Source organism: Barbus barbus (genome assembly GCF_936440315.1).
Source record: "Barbus barbus genome assembly, chromosome: 22".
Lineage (NCBI taxonomy): Eukaryota > Metazoa > Chordata > Actinopteri > Cypriniformes > Cyprinidae > Barbus > Barbus barbus.
In genome coordinates, this window is record NC_136750.1 from 19,500,573 (window position 1) to 19,528,491 (window position 27,919).

At 39.2% G+C, this 27,919-nt stretch overlaps 1 protein-coding gene across 1 annotated transcript in view; it reads left to right on the forward strand.

Moving 5' to 3' along the window:
- Positions 1-430: 430 nt before the first annotated feature.
- The window catches only part of LOC306888463 (cortactin-binding protein 2-like), a 46,230-nt gene continuing 18,741 nt past the window's right edge, over positions 431-27,919 (forward strand). The window contains exons 1-4 of the mRNA XM_079446783.1: positions 431-560; positions 3,715-3,822; positions 23,057-23,281; positions 26,104-27,538. Coding sequence (XP_079302909.1) covers positions 480-560; positions 3,715-3,822; positions 23,057-23,281; positions 26,104-27,538 — 1,849 coding nt within the window. The 5' untranslated portion in view covers positions 431-479. The remainder of the gene's footprint in view (positions 561-3,714; positions 3,823-23,056; positions 23,282-26,103; positions 27,539-27,919) is intronic.

The following is a 27,919-nucleotide window of genomic DNA, read 5'->3' on the forward strand; positions in this document are numbered from 1 at the left end:
AATTTTTTCTCTCTTAGAATTTGTTACATAGATCTAGAGGAACCCAAACCAGCCATTTATTGAGCCAACAATTTGAACGACTTATTTATGCGTGTTAATAAATCAAAGGCTTCTCAAAACATTAAGTTCCATTCACCATCTTCATCTTTACCACATCTTCAAATACAAAATCCACTGGCGACAGAGAGGTTAACCCAAGCAGTGCAAAAACAGGATCGCGTTCATGTCACTCCCTCAAAGGCTGTAGGTTCACACCTCTTTTCAGGTTTACATCTGGACTGAGCTGCACAACCTGCTCCCCGTCCAAATCTAGCCCTCAGCGTACACCCACAGCCCTGCTTAACGTATTTACAGCTGGAAGATGAATTCTCGGCTCTCTGCGATTCTTTTGCAGCAGTGTAATAGTTAAATCAGTGCCGAATGCGTTATTTGATGTGGTGTGTGGTGCCTAAGCTTGAACAGTCCTCTACAGTGAGAAGATGGCGTCGGACGGAGCGAAAGGGGAGCAGCCACCTCCGCTACAAACACTGGTAACCACTGGCCATGGAAGCGTCGAGGCGGTGAGAGACATTTAAGCATAAAATGACATCTTGTCAGCCGCAATGATCGATACTGCGAATGTTAATTATGACTGGTAATGAATGGAATTAATAGAATAGGAATCGTCATCGTCCAGTGCTGTGGATCATGGCTATATGGAGGAGATGGAAATATGTTTTGGGGGGAATAGCCTACTTTGTTATAATGTGACATTAAGACTTCCTACTGTATCCTTTATTTCGGGCAGAGCACAATGCTGTATGAAAGAGATTTTTTTTTCTTATTGTAGGCTATCTTTAATGTGCAGCTGCGCGCGATTTAATATTACCATGGTAAGACTATAAATTGTGGTTACCTTACAAATACTGAATATTTAACAGTCGCGTTTATTATAGGTGCGATATGTTGTCACGTTTCGAAATACTATGATAATTAAAATCGAGGTATTATTATCATTGATTTTTTAAGCATGGTTAATGTATAATTGTACAATGTATATGTAGAATATTTAATAATATATATATTTATATATATATATATATATATATATATATATATATATATATTGCTATTGGTATATATTGTATTCTTAAAATTATACATCAAATAAAATATACTATATATACTTTATTTTTTTACAATAACACATACACACACACACACCAATATATGTCAGAATGTCAGACACAAATAATTATATCAGTATAATACATTTATAAAGTACAATATATTAAGTAATACATTGTAGAATTAATTAAATATTAAAATACACCCCTGTAAATACTAATAATTTGTGTATATATTTATTATTTAATGTATTATACCGTATACATTTTAGATATGTAGCTATTATACTAATAATGTAAATGTATTTTACTGATATATATGTCATTTTCTTAGATAAAGAATACATTTGCTTAGAATGCTGCAATAATTGAATTTCACACATTCTGATGACAAGTTTTCAACATATGTGCATGAACCTCACTTACCTCCCTTAAAAAAAAATCAATATTACCCCCAGGAGAGATGCTATAGAGCCCTCCAGTACAGTTTCCTCAGAGGTTCTCGTTGCTCTCAAATGTATTGATCTGCATGCAATGTCTTACGGTAAAGGGTGGTCTTTAGTTTCAGTATTAAGATTTGTATCTCATCTTGCCATCTAACAAAATGTTTTTTAAATGAATTTGCATGACAGCCAAAACATCACTTTTGAATACTATAGCCAGTCATATAGCAAATAGGCTACTTACAGATTAATGTTTCGGTGATGCACAGAATGGGACAAAAATGTAACGAAAAGAGAGATGTAATGAAGCGAAGGCGGGTTGGGGGGGTGGGGGATGTTCACTGGAGATGTTCTAAATCGGTCTGAATTTTAGTGACTCAGCTGGCATAGTTCAGAGTACTGTGTCACCCAACCAATCTGAGCTGCTTTAACTGCTCGAGGCCCCTTTACATTTAGAGTTGGATTGAACAGGTGCGCAGACTTCAGCGCTGCCCATTGGCCACTGACGTTAAGTCATAAATCTCTGTCTTGTGCATCTACCCAGACACCTTTCTCAAGGGCTACATACCCTTACAGAAGTATGCAAGGTCCATGGTTTATTTGGCAGGGAGTTTTGTTTATCAAGTATACTCAAGTGGTCTGACCCCATCCGTACACAATCTGGCTTGAAAAAAGAATGGCCTCAACATTACACTGTATTCAAGAAAACATTGTGCAAGACCTGGTCAACAGCATCTCCCACTGACCAGTATTGAATTTTTTTCTTCAACCTCAGCAAACTCAGTATTGCTTTATCTGTGGATTTCAACCATTGACTGGGGTTGCAGGTCTCATTTTACATGAATAATTTCTTCAAGAACAAATCGTAGTTATATTGTACTCTGACATCTGTAGTTTAAGGTGCAGGAGATGTTTACCAGTTTCTGAGGAAGATTCTGTGTCTATGCTACAATCAGTGTTGCAGTTAGGATCACACCTGAAAAACTGGACACAGTTTGATTAACCATTTACTACTCTCTCATTTCTCATTACATCAGTCACATGTGCCAGTTAGTCCTTCCCAAAGAGACTCACTCAGTTCTTACATATAGTATATGGAACTGAACATTAGAAATTGGGCTTTGACAAGGTAGACCACCTAATGAAGCACATAATTTGTGGAAAGGTCACTAGAGCTACTGGTCTTAGTTACAGGCCCTAACAACGTGAAAAATCTAAGACATTTTGATTGGGCTAATGTAACTTCCAGCAGGTGAATATGTATTTCATCTAATTATGTTTTATTTTTCTGACTGTTGTTCAATTACATGGTCCTCCATGAATCAAGAACAAGTTATACTTTTTTTTTTTTTTTGAAAGCTTGTATATCAACCTCACAGAAACAATTTTCTTTGCTCTGTGATAATATCTCATCTTCTGGCTATTTCATTGCATATTCCTAATTCAATTACACTGTGGTTTAAAATATTGCCTTCAACTAAGTGCATCGCTACTGTTTAGATTGTCTTTATCTTATGGAAAAACCTAGAACTAAAACCAAACATTATAACATATATTATAACAAATCTGTAGGGTGTTTTAATATAAATGATGGTTCATTAAGGCTGTATAATTCATGAGTTGTTTTATTAATAGATCTTTGGACTATTTTTTAATCACTAAGGTGAAAAGTAGACCCTATTAAATGCAGTATTGTTTTTAAAGATGAAGATTTATAATTTATCTTTCCATAAAGATTTACTAATTGAGATGAACCAGTGTATCATAAACTGTTTATTTGCCCATTATTGATCAAATTAAAATCACCAGTATATCAGACATTAGCATGAAAAAACATGAGCAAGAGTGAAGAACAACAAAACTATTGTTTGCATTGAAACATCTAAATAATTCCACAGTTTTAGTTGCAAAATATGTTTAAAAAAAATTACTTGATGTATTTATTTTTGTTTTTTGTTATTGAAATCACTACCAAAGATCTCAGATGAGACAGAATTTCTAGTTTCAAAACTAGTTGGTTAATGTTTCAGTGAAAACTTAATACTGTGGGCAGTGAGATCGGTGCCCACTCAACACCTTCTCTGCCAAGGACCTAGTAGACCATCTGAGATATGCAGTGTCATTTTCCTTTAACAAGGCTTGTGTTCTTGCTCTGTGTGTTTCAGAAATGCGAGCTGAACATCGACAACCTGAGCAAACCAGAGCTCCTGACCCTTCTCAGCATCATGGAGGGAGAACTTGAGGCCAGAGATCTGGTCATTGAAGCTCTTAGGGTGAGTATGAAAACTCTGCACTTGTACATTCCTATATTTGTGCATACTAACTGTATAAAATAACAATATATTCCCATTATATTGAAGTCTGTCACGGTGGGTGCAGCATGTGCTCACGTGACCTAAGAGCAGTTATGCACATGGGGATTCAGGGTCTGTGCCATATTGTTATCCAAATCCTTGTCTCTCTATACACTTTTCTACAAGTTAAAAGGCTAAAAGCCCATAAATAATAATAAAAAAACTGGAATGAAAAATCAATCAACCATATAATTATCACTTAGGCTTGCATATATAGTCTTTAGATGGTTTTATGAGATTCTAGATTCGATTTCATTTCTCGATGTGATTTAGTTTGTTTCTGCTCAACTGGATTTGTATATTTTGGACCGTAGCCAATTTGGGTTTTGCAATGACCAATTCTGAAATTTGGTTCTCTTCAGTGCTGAATATTTGGTGCACACTGTTGTTTATATTCATCATCATTTTGTTATTTTTCACTAATTTTAACTGTGATTTCACTGATGCACTTCAAAAGTTGGGGTCAGTAAGATTTGTTATTAAAAAGAATTCCTTTATTCAGAAAGGATGCATTAAATTGATCAAAAGTGACATTATTCAAAATAAATGCTCTTCTTTTGAACTTTGTAGACATCAAATTTAATATATCATGGTTTCTACAAAAATATTAAGCAGCACAACTGTTTACAACTTAAGAAATGATTCATGAGCACCAAATCAACAGAATGATTAGAATGATTTCTTAAGGATCATGTGACATTGAAGACTGTAAATTTTACCTTTGCCATCACTGGAAAATAATAAATAAAATATTAAAATTTAAAACAGTTCTTTTGAATTGTAATAATGTTTCACAATATGACTCTTTACTGTATTTCTGATCATATAAATACAGCCTTGGTAAGCAAAAGAGATTTCTTTCAAAAAGCATTGAAAACAATCTCACCGACCCTAAATTTTGTACGTTAGTGTACATACAGAGGGGATGTATATTTTTGATCCAAGCACACTTTAACATCTACAGAAGAGCTGAGTCAAGGGGATTGTAAGGTCATGGTACAGCGTTTGTCCCTATTTGTCTTTGCATTAAGGTCAGACGTTCACACTGGCGTAAGAGTCCATCTGATTAAGATTAAAAAAGGATATACTTCCAAAATCGAGGTCAGGAGTGTCACTATATTTTCAGGTGTTCTAGTTCAGGTTGCCTCTGTGAGTTTCTAGGCCAGTGTATTGGCAAAACGATGGGCACATTTTCTGTCTCTCCATCTCAGTCTCCCTTCCTGTCTCTTTTTAGCTTAGTTTATGCAGGTCTGTGATGTTCGCTTGGGTCATTCACCCTCTTCCGCTGTACTCTGGGGTGGTTTCCATGCATTTTAGAGGCTACTCTTTTTGTTATTCTGTTCCCCTGGCTGCAAGTATTTCCCAGCTGGTTTTCCCCCTGTGGATATACTATCTCTTTCTCTCCCTCCCTCATCCCTCATTCCCTTTCCACAGCAACCAGTTCGAGCACAATGGTCTCGTTTGTTTCCTTAGGGAGATAGGGCCAAACACATACATACTGACTTTCAGACATACCAATTTAAAAAAGCCAAATAATTACAATTTGTTTATTTTCTAGGCCATACTGTAAATATTGCATTTGATACATGAGAGATGAAAGCAGCAATCCTATGCATTATTAAGAAACTGTGCGATTAATTAGCGAGCTGAAAAAGCTGTGTGCAATGTATCATTTTTCATCAGAAACAATGGTGGAACATAAGCAGATTAACTATGGAGTCACATGGCTACAAACCCTCGTACTTAAGTTCAGAGCCAGTCCATTTAAATCCAGTCACATCAGGTCAGTTTTTGGGCCAGTGTCATCTCGCATTGTAAAGTTCATTGCAAGACAAATGGATGGTCTTTAGTGCAAACAGATCACTTTGAAACCGTGAACAGTACCATATGGACATCTGGATAAAGGATACAGATGCTCACAAGCCATTACGTCTCAAGTGACCTTATTTCCATTTATAAAGCCAGAAGTGTCCTGTGGAGTTATGGCAGGTCTGTGTACAATGGCAGGACTAGAGAGTAGCTTTTCTGTCTCAGTGTTGTTCATTAGTTAATCTTCTCCACATACGTTTGTCATTATGTTATTCTTGTTGAAAAAGAAAAACAGGCTAAAACTACCATGAGTGTCCATGCTGGATAAGGTGGGTTAGCACTAGATTTATCATTACCAAACAGTTCACTTCTGAGTGGTTGGTGAAGCTCGTAGTGCTTATTAATCAACCCCTCATGGTTTGAGCCTAGTCAGTATCTTTAACACTTAGCATCATTGGTCAGAAGGTTAAATTTTGATGGATGGTTAATAGGTTCTTCACTGTAACAAGAAACGGCATGTCACTGTTCTGAAACCTCTCAAGCTTCCTTTTCTAAAGGTTCGGTCACATTTACCATCGTTTTGCATTTTTTTTCGTGGTGAAATCTAGTCATTTCAACACTATTGACAATAGACAATGGACACAGTGTTGCCAAACTTTAACAAATGTGACCATGTCTTAATCCCTTCTTGAAAAAAAAAACTCATTAGTTACTGATTTAAAAAACTATAGGCAGCAAATCCTTGTTCACAGTTAATATCAAGAGAGTTTGCTGTTAGCATGTTGCTAAGATAACTCCACAATGCTCTAATCAGCATAAAATAGCATAGAGTTTTGGTCAGAATTATTGGCACACTTGGTAAATATGATCATATGATAATATTTATTATGATAAATATTAATCTGCATTGTTAATCCTTTTGATCCTTTATTTTAAAAAAATCACAAAAATCTAACCTTTCATTGAATAATAAGTATTTAAAATGGGGTGAAATATCATTATGAAATAAATGTTTTTCTCTAATACACATTGGCCACAATTAACGGCACTCTTTTATTCAATACCTTTTGAAACCTTCATTTGCCAGTTTAACAGCTCTAAATTTTCTCCTATAATGCCTGATGAGGTTAGAGAACACCTGACAAGAGATCAGAGACCATTCCTTCATCCAGAATCTCTCCAGATCCTTTAGATTCACAGCTCCATGTTGGTGCTTCTTCTCTGCAGTTCACCTCACTCATTTTCTACAGGGTTCAGGTCAGAGGACTGGAATGGCCATAGCAGAAGCTTGGTTTTGTGCTCAGTGACCCAGTTTTTTGTTTTATTTTTTCAGGTTTGTGTTTGCATTATTGTCCGGTTGGAAGATTCAAACATGGCCCATTATAAGATTTCTAACAGAGTCAGTCACTTGTTATTTGATAGAATCCATGATGCCATGTGTCTAAACAAGATGTCCAGGACCTCCAGCAGAAATATAGGCCCACAACATCAAAAATACAGCAGTATATTTCATTGTACACATGGAGTACTTTTTATCCCTGTGTTCACCAAACCCATCTTGAGTGTTTGCTGCTAAAAAGCTAATTTTTTAGTTTTACCTGACCATAGAAGCCAGTCCCATTTGAAGTTCCAGTCGTGTCTGATAACTGAATATGCTGGAGTTTGTTTTTGGATGAGCTAGGAGAATTTTTCTTGAAACCCTCCCAAACAACATGTGGTGATGTAGGTGCTGTTTGACTTTTTTTTTTTAAGGTTTTCTGACCCCGAGACTCAACTGTTTTCTGCAATTCTCCAGCTGTGGTCCTTGGAGAATCTTTAGCCTCTCAAACTCTCCTCATCACCGTGCATTAGGACGATATAGAGACACGTCCTCTTCCAGGCAGTTTCATAACATTTTCTGTTGATTGGAAATTCTTAATTATTGCCCTGATGGTGGAAATGGGAATTTTCATTGCTCTAGCTCTTTTCTTAAAGCCACTTCACTAATTTGTGAAGCTCAATTATCTTTTGCTGCACATCAGAAATATATTCTTTGGTTTTTCTCATTGTGATGGGTTATTAAGGGAATTTGGGCTTTGTTTCCCTCCTATTTATATTTCTGTGAAACAGGAAGCCATGGCTGGATAATTTAATGTTCATAATCACCCTGGAGTGCTCAAAATTGTGAATATGAATGGGAATATACTTCAGAGATATTTTACTCATAAGAATTTCTAGGGGTACCAATAATTGTGACCAACATGTATTTGAGAAAAATCATTTATTTCAGAATGAGATTTTCCCCCATTTTCAATTGTTTTAGTTCAATGAAAGGTTCGATTTTAGTGATTTTTTTAAATAAACGATCAAAAGGATTAATAATGCATGTTTATTTTCAGAGCCTTCTTTGATCATATTTACCAAAGGTGCCAATAATTCTGACCACGACTGTATAAATATTGGGTAGCCCATTTTAATCAAATGAAATATATATTTAAATGAAATGAATATATTTTTTACATTTATCTCACTTTTTGAGAAGCCGTTTTGGATGGCTTTTTTGTTTCACTGAGCTTTGTGGGATTACATTCTAGGATATATGTGATGCTGCATTTGGCCAAAAGAAGTTTTATGGGACAGTGTTCACATTAGGAACATGTTATTAAATGCCTTAAAATGCTGCCTATGTAGGCAGTTCTCTAGGTATTGGAACAGAGCCTGTGTGTACCTCTAGGACCAAAAAGTTCACAGACATTTTTCTTTTCTTTTTAGCTTGCTTTTATTGTGAGACCAGGTTTTGTTTCACCAAAACATATAAGAGCCTAGGCAAAAACCTGACTTGGAATAATAGACAAACTGGACTGGAGTTGTGTAGGCTGTCTGGTTGCTTTAGCACTATTAATGTGATTGGCTGCTTTCTGCCTGTGCCGCTATTAGATGGAGCTGTTTAACTTCTGAACACACTCTCTGGCACTGCCACGTGAGCTAGTGTCAGGTCATCGCCGCTAAATGAAACTGGAAACAGGTTCAGAGATAGCAGTTCAGTGTGCTTTCTCTGCTTGCATATGAGTGATTGTTTGTGACGGTGAACATATTTAGCCTCTAATGTGAATGCATATTTACTGGAGCCGCTACCCCTGTTCACGTTCACATGGCTATTACGGGGAGCATCGTACATTTCAATACATTATTTTTGTGTGGTGGATAGTAAGAGTAGAGTTATTTCCCTGTGTGACTGATAAAAATAGCACACAAACACACTGTTGTCTGTGTACAAGGGCCAAAATGAACACTCCAATCTCCAAATCAATACTGCCCATAAACCCAGGGAACTGCAGCTTAAATTCAATTATATTATGTATATAAATGTTTAAGATAACAGTTATTTACATTTATATATATTTTTATATCACCAATAGCAGGTAGTTGGACACTATCTTCTAGCTGTATGTATGTACAGTATAATATTTAGTATCCATTAATATTATGTTATTTTAAAGAAATTATATTATATTATATTTTGTATGCTCTGTATTTCATTTTATATAGGTATCCGGATATTATATTATATTATAGTATTTCATTTTTTTAGATTACCATTAGTGGGTACTTTTTTAACACTGTTGCCATTCAGGAAGGCTAAATATTTGTCTGAATAGTGAATATTTATTAATATTGTGTTTTGTATGTGTAAAATAATACTTGATTTTATTTAAATATATAATTTAATATTTTTATATCACCTTTTGCAGGTAGTTTTGGATCTAAATCTTCATGTATTGTTATTCTGAGTATAGGCTATATAGGTATCTGTATATTTCTGAGTATTTTATATAATATGTATAGGTATCTGAATATTTTATTAATTATATTATTATTACATACATATACATATATATATATATATATATATATATATATATATATATATATATATATATATATATATTTATTATTTGGTTATATTGTGTTTATATTACCATTAGCAGGTAATTTTGGACATTATTGCTAGCTCTCTATATATTGGTATCTGAATGTAGCATGCGAATAAAAGAGAACAGCTTGGAGCTGTTTGTGTTGTGTCAGGGTATTTGACTCTCTCTCTCTCTCTCTCTCTCTCTCTCTCTCTCTCTCTCTCTCTCTCTCTCTCTCTCTCTCTCTCTCTCTTTCCCTCCCCCCTTCCACCACATTTTACATTCTATCTGTCAAATGCAAGAGGCAGAACTGTAATTCCGCATGCACGTGTCTGTAAGAGCAGCTTAGCTGATCCTCGCGCTGCCATTCGGTGAGGCTGAGGACAGTCAGCCGAGTGTTTGTGTGTGTGGGTGGCTGGATGGATGGACAGAAGCGCATGTTAGGAGAACACTATCCAAACAGTTGAAAATCAATAGAATTTATAGACCCCCATCCAAGGTATTTTCCAGCACCCTCCCGTTTATTTAGAAGTGCACTCTCAATCATTTGTAAACACGAAAGATAAAGAATCATTGCAAAATACTGGAAATCTTAAATAAGCAGAATAAATCAAGCCCTGCAAGCATCTGAGTCAGCCATTTTGTTTGCTTTTACCCTAATTGCTTTAGTTTTGCCTGAACATTTAAGCAAGATTCACTAGAAAAGAGCGCCGAACCAGTATCTTTCAAGCTTTTTAGTGCAGCTGTGTGCAGAAGTGAAAGAAGGGGGTGACCACCATTTCACGAAGTCAACGGAGCCATCAAATATAGTAGGTGGGAATCCATACAAAGGTCTTCATGTCCAACAGGCAGAAATACAGAAAGTTCAGAAAAACAATTAATTTGACTATTTGGAAATGTCAGAATTTATTTTAAATTTGGTTTAGCCAAGGCTAAAGGAGGCCAGCACATACTTGGCTGTGTTGTTTTGAACATCATGTTGTTAAATGTGATGGCACGGAGGCAGGGAGCATCCCGTTTGGGTGATTAGTTGTTTGAGTGAGCGCTCAGGTCATGGGCACCATGTTAACTCGCTGTTATTTCTGACTGCAGGCCAGCTGAAGACCAGCCCTGTTGATGTGACAGCCGCTCTACCGGGCTCTGTTTGAGAGAGATTAGGGTTATGATGTGGAAATATTGTCATACAGATGCCTCAATATCTTTTATCTATTATTAAGCTATCACATTGAAGTCAAATTGGACTGGAATTTTTCTGATGCACCATAATGTGGCAGAGGGAATTTTCGAATTGTATATTGCCACAAAAGTTTATATTAAACCGTTTATCAGATGGTACAGAAATGGTATCACTCAAGAGGGAAAATTAATACATATCTTATTTGTGATGACAGATAAACAGTAGAAAGCATGTTAATTTGATGCAAAAGAAAGCTGAGTTATGAGAAAACAGTCTGTTGAATATGTCATGTTGTTTTGTACCAATTAATTATGTCCTGCTATGTGTAATTTTCACCACCCAGAAGTTATTTTGTGTTTTTTTTTATTTTGACAGCTGACAGCGTGCCACATACTGAACAGAATGTACTCTCAGCCTGTACCATCTCTAGCAGTCTTGTTTTTGTTAGCAGAAAATTAAATAGTTTATGATGGTACTACCGTTAAAGGATTAGTATTAGTTCACTTCCAGAATAAAAATGTCCTGATAATTTACTCACCCCCATCATGTCATCTAAGATGTTCAGGTCGTTCTTTCTTCAATCGCAAAGAAATTAAGGTTTTTGAGGAAAACATTCTAGGATTTAGCTCCATATAATGGACTTCAATGTCGGCCAGCGGGTTTAAGGTCCAAATTGCAGTTTCAATACCGTTTCAAAGGGCTCCACACGATCCCAGCCGAGGAATAGGGGTCTTATCTAGTTGGTTAGCTCTTCGTTTGTGTAATTTGGTTCAAAAAGTTAGGGCAAAAAAAATCCAACTCATTTTCTCCTCCAACTTCAAAATCATCCAACATCGTTGCTTTACCTTTTTTTGTAAAGGGTGTTTGACTTTCTTTGCACATTCGCTTTGTAAACACTGGGTCGGTACTTCTGCCTATGTCACATGTGACCTTTCCAATATGACTACATACTGGATGAGGTCAAACTAGTGCAAGATGAGCATTTGTGGTTAAAAAGTATATATTGTTTTATTTTTTTTAGAAAAGGACCTATCATTTCACTAGATAAGACCCTTATTCCTCGGCTGGGATTGTATAGAGCCCTTTGAAGCTGCATTGAAACTGCAATTTGGACCTGCTTGGATGGCAGGATTTTTATTGACCACAGAGAGTCAGGACCTCGGTTTAACGTCTCATCCAAAGGACGGTGCTTTTTACAGTATAGGGTCCCCGTCACTATACTGGGGCGTTAGGACCCATACAGACTGCAGGGTGAGCACCCCCTGCTGGCCTCACTAACACCTTCCAGCAGCAACCTAGTTTTCCCAGGAGGTCTCCCATCCAGGTACTGACCAGGCTCAGCCCTGCTTAGCTTCAGTGGGCAACCAGTCTTGGGCTGCAGGGTGATATGGCTGCTAGATAGGAGCAAGATGGTTAAAGCTAGGATTTTTTTTCCTCATGTTTGTGGATCTTATAAGATTTTAAAAATCTTTTAGTGTGTACCCAGCATAATCCTTTGAAACATATGGGTTAAGTGTGATTTTTCTTTTTTTAAAGAAATTAATACTTTAAGAATAAAGAATGCATTAAATTAATCAAACGTGACTGTTAAGACTTATACATTGTTACAAACAAATGTTTACTTGTTTTTCAAATAAATGCTCGTTTGAACTTTCTATTCATTAACAAATGCACAAAATTATAAAACAGCACAATTGTTTTGGACATTGTTAATAATAAGAAATGTTTCTTGAGCAACAATTCAGCATTTTAATGTAACACTGAATTTAGCGTTGCTATCACAGGAATAAATTATATTTATCAGAATCAGAATGAGCTTTATTGCCAGGTATGTTTGCACATACGAGGAATTTGTTTTAGTGACAGTAGCTCCACAGTGCGACAGAATGGCAGTAACAGGACAGGACACAGATAATAAAACAAAAAAATAAAATAAATAATGTACAAATACACAAAATGGACAATGTGCCAAATAGCACAAACACAATATACAAAATAGACAATTCGGTATGTACTGGTATGTTAGGTGCAAATTTGAATTGTAATAAGTATGTGTGTTAAATAAAAATAAAAAGTATGATAGTGTTGTGTGTTTCATGCTTATTGTTAAGAGGTCAAGTGTTCATGAGATGGATTGCCTGAGGGAAGAAACTGTTTCTGTGTCTGGTCGTTCTGGTTCTCAGAGCTCTGTAGCGTCGATCAGACGGTAACAGTTCAAAGAGGGAGTGTTCTGGATGTGAGGGGTCCAGAGTGATTTTACCAGCCCTTTTGCTCACTCTGGATAAGTACAGTTCTTGGAGAGTGGGGAGGGTTGTACCAATGATTCGCTCAGCAGTCCGGACTACCCTCTGTAGTCTTCTGAAGTCAGATTTGGTAGCTGAGCTGAACCAGACAGTTATTGAAGTGCAGAGGATGGATTCAATGATGGCGGAGTAGAATTGTTTCAGCAGCTCCTGTGGCAGGTTGAACTTCCTCAGCATACTTTTTCACAATAGAGTCAGTGTGAATGTCCCACTTCAGGTCCTGAGAGATGGTGGTGCCCAGGAATCTGAATGACTCCACTGCAGTCACAGTGCTGTTCATGATGGTGAGTGGGGGGAGAGCAGGGGGGTTTCTCCTGAAGTTCACAATCATCTCCACAGTTTTGAGCATGTTGAGCTCCAGGTTGTTAAGACTGCACCAGACAGCCAGCTCCTTAACCTCCTGTCTGTAAGCAGACTCGTCACCATCCTGAATGAGGCCGATCAGTGTGGTGTCATCTGCAAACTTCAGGAGCTTGACAGAGGGGTCTTTAGATGTGCAGTCGTTGGTGTAGAGGGAGAAGAGCAGTGGGGAGAGAACGCAGCCCTGAGGAGCTCCAGTGCTGATGGTACGAGTGCTGGATGTGGATTTACCAAGCTTTACTAACTGCTGTCTGTCTGTCAGGAAGCTGGTGATCCACTGACAGACGGAGGTGGGCATGGAAAGCTGGGTTAGTTTGGGCAGGAGGAGGCTCATTATGTGCATTTACATAAATTACATTACAGTTACATAAATTACAGTCACACATTACTTTTTTTTTTACATCAGATAAAGACTTGGTGAGCATAAAATACCTATTTCAAACACATTAAAAGTCTTACCTGCCCCAAAATGTCAAATGGTATAATATGTGCATAGCAAACTTGCCGCTTTTAAAGTGTCTGGTTTAATCAGCCTGGTTTAAATATGTAGGTCACAGGTTACTTTGTCTCTTTGTTGTTCTATATTGCAGTCATGATGGTTTAGAGTCATTGTGACAGACTTCAGGGGTATCCAGAACAAGCAGGCTTTTGTCGATGTGTAGCCCTTCTGGGGCTGTTTTGTCCTTCCCACTGTCTGAGGAGATATGACGCTGTTCTGAAATTAGGCTGAGACAAGATACATACAAAATTGCTGTCCATAGTCCTTGGAGAACAGAAAGGTAAGTGTCCTTGCTTACCCTTAAAACTGGCTTCCTTTAAAAGCTTCCCCTTAAAAGTACTGCCACTAAAGCATCTTTGTCTATTGCACTGCATCTTACATTGTTATCTGTGGGCCCCTAATCACCTTGTCTCAGATTTAAAACTAGTGTACAACCTCTGGGTTACAAGCCCAGATCTTGAATTACTCTGCCACACCACTTTTCTTTTTCCTTCCTCAAAACTTAACAGCCAAACCAAAATGAAGCAGGAGCGGAATACTCAGTCGTTTAAAATGTCAGTGTGGATGAGGCCAGGCTGTTTCTCACTGAGAGCTGAATGGCAGTTTAGTCACTCCAGGCGCCAGTTACTGGTCCTCTGCCAACCTCCTTCCCCACCTCAACCACTCATGTCCTTATATTTCATCCAGCACTCTGTTGTTGTCAAAGCTGTGGTTATTACATTTCATGACAACCTTAGTTACCTACACAAGAACAGGGCCGGACATCTCTATTACTGTATGAAATGAAAACATTATTTTGAATGTGACCTATCCTTATACAATGAAATTGCTTGCAGAATGTAACTTTGTTTTTCTGTGTTGACCAACTTCCTTTTAAAACAGAAAGTTTGGATGGGATCATCTCTTTTTATTTTGAACATTATGTCAGCAGTGAACTATGATTTGCAACTTGCTAGTCGCTTTCGAATGATTTTGGGACATCAAGAAGGTTACATTTTTAAAAAAAATGCTTCTCTTGACCTTTTTCCATTTGCCGTTTTTTCCATTACACTGCCCTGCGTCTCCTATTTTTAAAAGCAAAAATTAATTTTGTCAACTTTTAGGAGTAAACTAACATTATACAGTATATGGCTCCAGAACTAACATGCATGGACTAAATACCACAAAACTCATATTTCGATTTCATTAGACTTTAAGAGACTTTCTTTTCATTCTTGAATTCCTGAGCTTTATGTGTGTGAGAATTTACTATCAGGCCAAAATGTGGCACAGACTTGTGCTTCCCCTCAGACTACATTAAGTACATCCTTAAAATAAATATATTTGTTCTACTAAGCTACCCTGAAGGCTAAACAGACATATATAATCTAGTATATGATGCCTCAGGCCAATGGATATAGCTTTAAAGCAAAGAATATCTATTCTCCTGAATATTTTACCAAGTCAGGGCAGGCATTAATTTCCTGGACTGGTGCAAGGATCTGTTCTGGTAAAGAAACAAGTAGTATTTGCAGTATACTCTATAGTGCAATGCTTTATTCATTGGCTGTTTGAAATAATCTGACATATTTATGAAAATGTAGTCATCCATTTTGTGCTCGTTTTGGCTGCTTGAGGAAAACAAATAGTGTCATTCAAAATGGAGCTGCCTCATCATACATGCCTGTAATGTAGTGCAGTTCAAATAGAAGATACTCTTTCTGTGTTATTTGAATCATACATGTTTGTGATTCTTGTTTTGCTTGAGGAAACTTGCATCAGAACGCCTGAGCGGCTGAATCTGAGTTTGTATGCAGGCTATGGTTTTGCACTTTTATTGAATTTTCATAGATTGGTCTGTGTAGCACCACACAGAAATGTGGTTCATTCGAGAGGGTCATTAAAATAGACCACAAACATCATTAAAGAGGCATGACCAATTTTAGCGTTCCAGCAGTGCCTGTTGATCTAGTGGCAGAAATACAGAAAAGTTCTGTTTCAATGACTCTGTGGGAGAAAACCCCACCATCCCCCAACCAACTCCCAACCAAACCCTCATGCATTCAGCAGTGTTAAATAATTAAAGGATGTATGCCTTTCGTATATAATGACATCCCTTTAAATACTCCTCTTTTTTTTATTTTATATACATTTTCTTTGCGCACAAAAAGTATTCTCATCGCTTTGAGGCCCACAATATATATATCTGGGCTTCTGTCTCTTAATGTGAAGGTGATTTCTGTACTGCTGCCGCATGCACTGTTACCCATGAGTACACTGTATATTCCTCTGTAAATGATGGAATTGGCTTTCTCAGCCATTCAGTAGGTGTCTTGGTTTATGTGTGGTGTGTGCAGCTGTGGCATGTGGTTTAATCTTCCTAAGTGCATCCTGTAAGGAAGTTAATGTATGGTTTTGTTTGTGTGAAAACCTCAATGTATGCTTAACAAGCACTTGTCATTATAGCACGCTGGGGTTACTTAGCTTTGCCTTTCTCTTGTGACTTGATGATTCACTCATTTGTGGCAACAGCTTCTGAGCTCAATCTCTTCAAAGAATCCAAAGAATCTTTTTTCTGGTGCTTTTCTCTGCTGTAAATGCCAGTGAGCCACTGCTGTGACCTGTTTATGTAAGAGTTCCTTGTGGAGCTGAACTCGAATGTTTGAGCCGTGTTGCTTTGACTTTGACAGGAAGGAAAAATCAGGGTTGGTCGTGATTCATTGCTTCACATTCTACACAGTACGGAAACATGCCCTAAGTGGTACATTTATGTAACATATGGGAACTTTGTGTGTGCCTGAGCATGTGTATGTGTATAATGTGTTTATTCCAGGTCAAATAAATTCACCCATATCTTTAAATATGGTTGAAAGATATGGGATACCCCGTCTCTGTTGCTTATCCATACAGAAGATGTCAGGCTGCATTTGGGATATATGCAGCAAAAGCATGAGTGGATTTCCAAAAGTGAATCCCAAAGGCAGGCCGGTTTTTGTGTGTGAGAGTTTTTCACATCAGAGTAAAGCAGCGCATTGAGCTTAATATGAATCTGACCCAGAAGTGAGTATGTATGTGGGAGTATGACAGTTCCTCTTCACTTCATGAGCAGTGCTGTAGTACCGTTTCTATATTACATCCGTGTCCTGTTATTTTGATGTCAACTTTAAGTCCCGTCGATAGGGATCAAGTCTGTGTCACCGTTTTCCTTTGGTTTGACATTCCCTGCTGCATAGTTTTTATAGACAGCTTCTAATTGAAAGTGCAGGATTTCGTCATTGCCTGAATTGTTTGTCATTGATTTTGTCTCTGACTCTGTCAGTTCTGCTTCACTCAGCAGCGTCTCATTAATTTGAGTAGCCCAGTACTGTGATTCGCCATAGAAATAAACAGAGAGAAGTAGCTCCGGCTACAATGTTCTTCCGCAAGACGCACACAGTTCTGTTTATTAACCGCTAGAGCGCCAAAAGTCAAAAATCAAATATTTGTAACAATCCAAATGTCATTTTAAGGTGACACATTTGGTGTTGCATGTTATTTGGGGAAGTCGTGGCCTAATGGTTAGAGAGTCGGACTCGTAATCCAAAGGTTGCGGGTTCGAGTCTCGGGCCGGCAGGGATTGTAGGTGGGGGGAGTGAATGTCCAGCGCTCTCTCCACCCTCAATACCACGACTGAGGTGCCCTTGAGCAAGGCACTGAACCCCCAACTGCTCCCCGGGCGCCGCAGCATAAATGGCTGCCCACTGCTCCGGGTGTGTGTTCACGGTGTGTGTGTGTTCACTGCTGTGTGTGTGTTCACGGTGTGTGTGTGTTCACTGCTGTGTGTGTGCACGTTGGATGGGTTAAATGCAGAGCACGAATTCCAAGTATGGGTCACCATACTTTGCAGTATGTCACTTTACTTCACTTATTTTTTGGCCTTAGACACTAAGGGTTATGCTATGTGGGTCAGGTGATCTGATCAGGGCTCAAAATTGTGGCTTGTATGGGAGGGTACATGACAGATGGTGGTTGGTATTGGGGGTTTTCAGATGGGGGTGGGATGGTCTGTAGGGACTGCTCGGTTGCCCACATTCTCTCTCCCCCTGTGGACCCAATCCTCTCCCTTTTCCCCCCATACAAAAACCCTTAAAGCTTTAGTGCCCTATTTTTCTCCCGAAACGAATAATGTACAGGCCTATACCATATGCTGTTCCACCTTATCGTCAGTATGGAGCCATTCAGTCCGTCCCAGAAAACTGAAAATGTTCAGAGCCTGTAGACTCAGTAAGTCACAAGCATCCAGAGTCTCTCCAACTGTGAATATTGTGTTTTACTCTGATATGACTGTCACAAGACTACATTTCTTCCTCTCCATCAGCTCGATGCCTTTTGATCTCACATTTGGGTTAGGAGAGCTGCGGAAGTCCTTTGTCCACAAAGCCAGCTCTGTGTTGATCTAATTGAAAGGCCCCTTGTGAGAGTCTTTGGACACACACTCACATTCAAACAGAAGCGACACAGAAAAAGCACTTTCTCCCACAGAAACGTCTTACTCATGGGTTAACCTTACTACTCAGTGTAATATGGCTGAGGGCATCTGCTGGAAGATGTTGGCAGATTTTTAGGTTTGTGGCTCACATAGAGACACTTGAATTGGCATCGGTTTGGTGGAAGTGATACTTTACCTTTCAGAAAAGAAAAGGCTAAGAAGAAAGCCCCAAAAATGTGAAGTGCTTTGTATTATTTGCAATTAGTAGAAAGCTGTAGATAGCAAATATCTGTGATAGGTTTGTTATGATGTGGATACCATAGGGAAATAGTATATTGCCTCTTTCTCACTTTTTTCCCACCATTTCAGTCATCCCCTGTCACTCCAATCAAACAGTCTTTGTCCTGCTGTCTCTCTCTGCTCATTTTCAGCATCTCTTCCCCTTTGGCGGTGTGCCCTGGATCCCTCACTCAGCCAGCGCGTGCCTGTAAAGGTTAATGCTAATAATACCAGAGACCTGCCTGAACTCCACCAGGAGTCCTGTGTACACAGTTTAAGCTCAAGACCTGGCAGAAAGTGTCTGTGAAGTTTCAACAGGGTTTCTTGTCTTATTCAGCCTCTAAAAACCCAGTCAGATTAGGACACAGCTATACAAATAAACTTGACTTGACATGAAATGGGCAATAAGTTTTTCCCTGCTTCCTCTCCAGTCCACCTGGGCCTTTTGGATGCCAGAAAAAAATTAGTCATTCACAAATCACCATGATTTTGACACATATTAGCATATTTCTGCCCAAATTAAAGAAATGGTTCACACAAAAATAAAAAGTCTGTAATTTACTCACCTTCATGTTGTTTCAAACCTGTGCAACTTTCTTCTGCAGAACACAAAGAAGATTTCTTTTTTGAAGAGTGTGATAACCAGCGTTTTGGTTACCACAGACTTCCATTGTACGTACAAAAAAAACACTGAGACTTTTCTCAATATACAATGTATAATACAATATCCAATGTTGTTTGGTTCCCAACAATCTTCACTCTTGTGTGTGTGTGTGTGTGTGTGTGTGTTCCGCAGAAGAAAGAAATACTATCTGGTTTCGAATGACATGAGTAAACAATGATGGAATATTCATTTTGTGGTGAACTATTCCTTTAAATTGAGAGTGAAAATAGTCATTACAACCATGCATTACATAAATTACGACCTTGAATAAAATGATAAGTGGGCTTCCAAGAAAAAAACTGTAAAAGTATAGGATAGGGCCCTTTTAAAATTCTTGTAATTTTGGTAAGTTACATTTTGGCTTGAAGTGAGGGGTTTTACCCTGTATCTATAATAATAAATTGCTCTGCGGTAAAATAGAAATTTATCCCTAATGTCCTAAAAGATTGGAATTTCTTTCTACAGTATAATAGAGAGCGACAACTAAATCATGGGCTTGTTATAACTATCTAAAGCTTTAGTATTAGTATTAGCAGATGTGCTTTTGTGCAAAGCAGCTTTGTTCTGATTTTCCACAATTAATAATTATATCAGTTAGACGTAACTCTTCTTTGTTGTTTTATGGCTAGTTTCTTTCACCACAGTCTCATCTTTACTCTTCATACCACACAATGTGTTGAATGTTGCTCCTGACCCCCGTGATCCGTGATGGACAGATAAACTAGTTCATAAGGAGGAGGAGGGACGGCACAGCCTCTGTGATTATAGAAGAGATTTGTGAAAGCCTAGAGGAAAGTGCCAGATGGCTGAGAATCTCAAAGCCCTGCATTCTCTATCTGCCATGACACACAGACATTTCTCCCGCCTCCAGACTCCCATCTCTTTAGATCTCTTGCTCTCAGTCTTTCCCTCAACCCCCTCCTCACTCTCTTTTCCTCTAGACTTTGCGATGTTTACTAGCTCCTTCACAGTTGTTGGTCAGAATAACAGGAGTATGTTTTAATTTCCTGTTTCTCTTTCTGCTGTGCTCATGCTGTTCTTCCTGGGTCATTCCTACTCTGTGAAATATTATATGGGATAGCCTAAAATATTAAACTTAGGCATTTTAAAGATGGAAATCATATTAGTTTTTATTTAGTTTACATGCAGCATCATTTCTAGTAATGGATCTGATGGATTATGTGTTGTTTTGTAACCTTAGGAGCGTTTTTTTCACTTTAAAAACTTTCATCCAGTTTGATAATATTAGAGAAATTGGTATGTAGTCATTTTTTCTGGCATTTCAGAAGGTAAGATTTAAGGTAAAGATACTTTTTGGAGAAATTCCCTTTCTGAACCACAACAAGGATTGTGAAGGTGAATCATTCCTTTCCACTTGATCATAATTCTGTAGTAGACTGTGGTGTAATGTTCAGTCTTTTTGAAACATATCCCTTTGATTTGAGGCTGTCTCCAATTTTTCTCACCCACTTCCTTTTGTTTTCCACTTATATGGCAGACTGCACTCATAATGAAATAAACCTGGTCCAGCACTGGTCTGTCTGTTCCTGTTAAGTGTACTGAAAGCAACTCACTTAGAGAACTTTTATGCCCTTGAAAGCCATGATACTTAGCAGAAGTAAACTGATCCTGACACTTGCAATAAGAGTCATCCATCTCAGGGATTGCATGTGTATGTGTGTGTGTTTGTACATCTGTAGGTTGATTATTTCCTTCTATGGTTAGGCAATAGTTGGCCATTAGCCTCCAAGATGCTTTTTGCTCTTTGCATGGTCCCTTCTGCTTCCACTACACAGACAGGAACACCCTGTAGAGAGTATCTCTCCCATTTGATCTGCTTGTTCATTTTATAGCATTACTTATCCAGGACAGATGGGTAGTGTAGATCAGCCCAGTGGGTTGCCTGACACTGAGCATGTTTTGTGAGGATAGACTCACTTGTAATGTTCTTGTAATCATTTAAAATCATCTTTGTCTTACACTGTAAAACATATGAAATAAATTAAAATGAATAAAAAAAAACTGCATCTTTGGTTACCAGAATGTTACTATAAAAAATATGGTAGCAACAGTTTTACAAATGTAACTTAAATGTAACTTAAAAAAAATGTAATAATGTAAAAAAAAAAAAACAGAGCATTACCTGATATAATGTTAATACATCAAAATACTAAAATCTGTTTTGTACTCAATTATTTAAATATTTGTATTGAATTAAAGTTCATTACATGTAGGTTTTCCACAAATACTAATATGAAGAAGGTTCACAGTGTCACATGCACAAATGTAAAACACCATTCATGACGACAAACATGACACTAAATAATGCAATAAACATTAATTTAACAACCTATGAGACAACATAAAATCCTAAACTAAGAATATAAAATTAAATGAAAAACCATCAAATGTGAAGGAATTCTGGGAATGTCAATTTGCATTTTTTTCTCACTGTAAATTACAAGATAACTTGCTTTTCACTCCCAAAAACTGTACATTTAACAATATTTACAGTAAAATTACATAAAGTCCTATCTACTGTACTGTATTATTCACTGAATATCGTAAGGGAACTTGCTGTTGAACAGTTAACAGGTTCTTACAGTAGCAATTTTACAGTCCTTTACCATTAAAATGTAGTACGTTTTACAGAATTGTCCTTGCATTGTGATGAAGAAGCATCTTTCAGACCACGGCAGATGTGACCGGTTAGTCTCTTGAGTCTTGACCCAAGTTACAGTTAACATAGTTTGCTATGCCCTGAATCCGTGTAGCATCTCCTTGCAGTGAAATACAGCATCAGTCATCTGAGTTGACTTGTGTCAAGAAAAACATCTAATTTGTGGGGTGTTATGACAGGGTTGGCCCTTTGCTGACCCTGCTGAGATGACTAGCTGGTCTTGACGCGGCCTAAGTAAACCTCAGGCTTAATGATGATCACCCCTGAAGAAGTGCTAACCTGCTCTCTGTGTGAGTGTGCATGTTTGAATGTGAGGATGTATTAAGTGGTTTATGTGTGGATCGGAGAGTAAAAGAGCATAAAGGCTTCTTTTGTTATTAATGTTCACCTTAATTAATAGTACACAATAAAGTTCCCAAGATGGAGCAATTCCCAAAGCGATACCCACAAGATCACGAGCAAGGTTGGAGACTTGCATGTCTCTAGGCCAAAACACATTAAGCCAGCAAGACATTTCTTCTCACCCACCACTTACTGTACATGCATCACCAAGGGAACATAATGTGTAATAATTGCTCTGTGTTATTTCACAATGATTTGCCAGCATCCCACAGGCAACACATTGGCATCATAATGATGCTCGGATTTGTATTTACCTCTTGACATCCTAAAGTGTCTCATTTTCTGTGTTTGCATGCACAAGAATATTCAAATATTGATAGGAATTTGGTCTCTTTCCTATTTTATGCAAGCACAATGTCAATTATTTGCCATAGCAAAATTAAGCCAATTTGGAAATAGGACTGCTGAACAGAACAGCTTGCATACTGTGTTCCTGTAATGATCAGAATTTATTCACCTTATCCAGAATATACACCATAACTGAATATTTAAATCTATGTGTCCAAACAAGGGTGATTTTGAAATTACATACAGATAGTTGTGAACATGCAAAGCTATTAAAAATACATTCTTAACCAGAAAACGGAGATGATGTTCCTATAAATAAGCTCACCAATCTATTGTATTATTTTCTTCATAGGCTCGTAGGAAAGAAGTGTTCCTGCAGGAGCGATATGGACAGTTCAGTCTGACGGACCCATTCCTTGCCCTGCAGAGGGACTTTGAGTCAGAGACGGGGTCAAAGGACCGCAGGCCTGTTAGCGCGAGTCCCATTACTGTGCTGGAAGCTGTTATGGCCCATTGCCGTAAAATGCAGGAGAGGATGTCTGCCCAGCTCTCGGCTGCTGAGAGCAGACAAAAGAGGGTAAGACCTCAAATTGTGTGTTTAATTGTGTATGTATATATGTTTAACAGGGCAAGACTACAGAAAGGATTGTGTGTGAATTATTCAGAGTTTTTGCATATTCTATCTGAAATAAGTCCTGTATGCTGAGGTGTTCTTAGTTATTCTTGGAATATACTATAGTATGCAATGTGTACACCTGTGTATGTGTCTTTTTAGGGGGTGTGTAGTAATGTGTCTACATCAGCTGCTCTGATAATGTTCTGGCACAAATAGTGACATGAAATCAAGACTTGAAGGCAAAATCCAGTTTTTCTAACCTCCACATAAGCATAGTACATGTCAGAAAACAGTAAGAAAGAGAGTGCCAGACAAGGAGAGCAATGATGGTATTAAAAGAAGAGGAGGAGGTGTTAGAGAAGGAGAGAAAAATGGATGCTAAGCTCTAAAACACTCTGCCAAACACATTCGTAAATCTATATCTCACAATTTTACCTAGTGCTACGAAGAATACAAGCTACACAATATCAAAGCTAGCCTTGAAAAACACACACAGACGTGCTTCTTCCAAGTGACCCCTGGCCCATCACTGCACACCATTTCTGCAGACCAGATATCAGCTGTGTCCACCATCTCAGTGGCTTCAGTGATATTTTAGGATAGGCCCATTATATATAACAAGATACAGTTTATATATAGGTACATAGCATGCATATTTACATGTTACACTGACACTGAGAGAACTGAGCTCTCTGTTCCAATAATAAACACTTGCGCTTGGTTATGGTGACCGTTCTCTTATTGCATTGGTATTGTTGTTAAATGTAACAGCACTTATATACACTCACCTAAAGGATTATTAGGAACACCATACTAATACTGTGTTTGACCCCCTTTCGCCTTCAGAACTGCCTTAATTCTACGTGGCATTGATTCAACAAGGTGCTGAAAGCATTCTTTAGAAATGTTGGCCCATATTGATAGGATAGCATCTTGCAGTTGATGGAGATTTGTGGGATGCACATCCAGGACACGAAGCTCCCGTTCCACCACATCCCAAAGATGCTCTATTGGGTTGAGATCTGGTGACTGTGGGGGCCATTTTAGTACAGTAAACTCATTGTCATGTTCAAGAAACCAATTTGAAATGATTCAAGCTTTGTGACATGGTGCATTATCCTGCTGGAAGTAGCCATCAGAGGATGGGTACATGGTGGTCATAAAGGGATGGACATGGTCAGAAACAATGCTCAGGTAGGCCGTGGCATTTAAACGATGCCCAATTGGCACTAAGGGGCCTAAAGTGTGCCAAGAAAACATCCCCCACACCATTACACCACCACCACCAGCCTGCACAGTGGTAACAAGGCATGATGGATCCATGTTCTCATTCTGTTTAAGCCAAATTCTGACTCTACCATCTGAATGTCTCAACAGAAATCGAGACTCATCAGACCAGGCAACATTTTTCCAGTCTTCAACCGTCCAATTTTGGTGAGCTCGTGCAAATTGTAGCCTCTTTTTCCTATTTGTAGTGGAGATGAGTGGTACCCGGTGGGGTCTTCTGCTGTTGTAGCCCATCCGCCTCAAGGTTGTGCGTGTTGTGGCTTCACAAATGCTTTGCTGCATACCTCGGTTGTAACGAGTGGTTATTTCAGTCAAAGTTGCTCTTCTATCAGCTTGAATCAGTCGGCCCATTCTCCTCTGACCTCTAGCATCAACAAGGCATTTTCGCCCACAGGACTGCCACATACTGGATGTTTTTCCCTTTTCACACCATTCTTTGTAAACCCTAGAAATGGTTGTGCGTGAAAATCCCAGTAACTGAGCAGATTGTGAAATACTCAGACCGGCCCGTCTGGCACCAACAACCATGCCACGCTCAAAATTGCTTAAATCACCTTTCTTTCCCATTCTGACATTCAGTTTGGAGTTCAGGAGATTGTCTTGACCAGGACCACACCCCTAAATGCATTGAAGCAACTGTCATGTGATTGGTTGATTAGATAATTGCATTAATGAGAAATTGAACAGGTGTTCCTAATAATCCTTTAGGTGAGTGTATAGTACTAGTCACAATGAGAAAATGTTAAATAATGTTTATGAATAGAATAAACATACAGTAGTTGTATGTTATCACAGTGATTTCTGTCTGTTTCTAGACACTGTGCCTAATGTTTTCTCATTATTTCTGAGAAAGTATTAATTTATTCATAGGCTAAGCAGCTAAAATCTGTAAATAAAGCCTAAACTCTTATCTGTAACATGTAGTGTGAATAAGAGTTAATTGTTTCCTGCAAGTAGTGTATTGTAGCAGTTGATGGTAGTAGTGTGTCCCCTATTTTGATATTCAATTTTCATATTAAAAGAAGCTGATACCTCTAAGGTCAAACTGCTATAAAACATGATTGATGTAATCATCTCAGCCAATACATTAGCACATGAGTACTGATCCCTTGACCTACTTTACAAAGATACAACTAATTAAGCCAGCCTCCAAAATAGACATTGGGGTTTATTAATATATATATTAATATCTTGTTATAAATGTGTGGCTTATAAAACATAGTAAAAACACTACAACTGATAAATTAATGCAAACGCTTCATTAGTGGAGCTTAGAGGTTATTTATGGAGGCTTATTTAAGGTTAACACAGAGTGACCTCTGATTTCAGGACATTTCTCCAAGTTTCTTTGTACTAGATTTTAAAGTCATTTTTAATTTTCTCATTGTCCAATGGACTGACAAACCTTTAATTGTTTAATAATCAGTGTCTTGCTTTATGTGTGTGTTATCTACTCTCTGCGAGTCTCACGTTTGCCCTGCTGCTGCTGTGTCTAGCTTGAAATGGAGAAATTGCAGCTGCAGAGCCTGGAGCAGGAACACAGGAAGCTGTCGGCTCAGCTGAAGGATGAGCGAGAGAAAAACAAACACGTGGTGATGTCACTGGTGCATGAATGCAAGCAGCTAGCTGCTCGTGTGGTCGAAGAGAACCAGCGCTTTGAGGAGCTCTCGTCCCGCACTGAGCAGGAAGGCCGCTCCGTGGGACGACTGGAAGAAGAACTGGCATCCGAACGGCATCGTAGCCAACAGATGGAAGCAGAGATGGAGAAACAGCTGGCCGAGTTTGACACAGAGCGAGAGCAGCTACGGTCCAGGCTTAGTCGGGAGGAGATGCGTGCTGTGGAGCTGCGAGCTGAAAGTGAGAATCTCCGCCAGCAGGTGGAGCAGCTAAGAACTGAGCAATGCAAAGACACCCCACCACTGCCTTCTGCCCCAGTCAAACCCAAGACTGTCGCATCTGTGGCTGTGGGCACTGAAGCCATTGTCTGCAAGACTGCCTCCTCTCAGACAAATGTACTGCTGGAAAATGAAGGGGCTAAGAAGGTGCCACTTTCCATCCCCGTCAAGCCTACAGGTTCCACCTATGCTAGCATGAACCTACCTAAGACTTCCAGTGTGGGGCGGGGGCTACACCATGGGAGCTCTCAGGCAGAAAATGGAGGAGAGGGCCAAATGCATGCGCATGGCTCACATTCGCCTAGTGTGTCTGCTACCTTGCCGACTGGGGTCAGTCCACGAGTCCAGGCGGCCCGTTACAAATTCCAGCCCTCTGCTTCGGAGCAGGACCAAAATGGAACCGCAAACCAGAGCCCCCCTTCCCGCGATCTGTCCCCCACAAATCGAGACAACTTTGCAGCCAAACAGCAGGCACGCCACACAGTCACACAGGTTCTCTCCCGATTTACAAGCCCTCCAGCAGGGGGGGCCCCTGCAGCCCTTCGCCCTGGTCTGCCACACTCCGCATCTGAGGGAGGACCGTTCACTGGGCGTTTAGGCCACCCCCAGATAGGCCTTAAATCACCAAATGTGGCCCGCATTGACCGCGGTAACCCACCTCCCATCCCACCAAAAAAACCAGGACTGTCCCAGACACCGTCCCCTCCACACCCACCAATCAAAGTAGTAGGTGAAGCCAGCAGGTCCCCAGGAACAGGACTGGGGGTGGGCCTTGCCAAATCAACTGCCACCCCTCAGCTTCCACCAAAGCCCTCCTTAGATTTGGGCGGTACAGTCCCAGCCTTGACTGCGTCACAGGTGGGTGCTTCCTGTACTGGCTGGCCGTGGGGGTCCCAGCTGACAGCAGCATGTGTGGAGTGTCCCCCTGTCACCACCTCCTCCACATCTACCATTGTCAGTAGCCCCTCCATAAACCCACCTAGTCTTTCGTCCCATAGCCCCCAGCACCCGGGCAGCCCCCTGGCAGCAGCATCAGGTAAAAGGGTGCTCCATTCTTCACCCTTGCTTTCACTGCTTCTCCTCTCTACTCCCCTGCTTTTCCATACTTGATGTATTCTTCAGTAAGTCCTAGCAGAGGAGGACATAGACTTGGAGAAATCAAGAGAGGAGTATTCATACACTACTAGGGTGAGCTGTCGGTTGAAATGCAGTACTTCAAAGTAACCAAGAATATTTGTAAGATTCTTGAGTGCACTTACCCATGTCAGGACAGGTTCTTGACCTCACTTTTAGAGCACTTTTAGATACAAATAGCTCAGGTTGGCCCTCTCTTGAAAAAGCAGGTCTCTAGGGGTCTTTCCTGTAACCCATTCTGAAGCTGATGCCAGAGGCTGCTCTATCCCCTTTCCTCCCATTG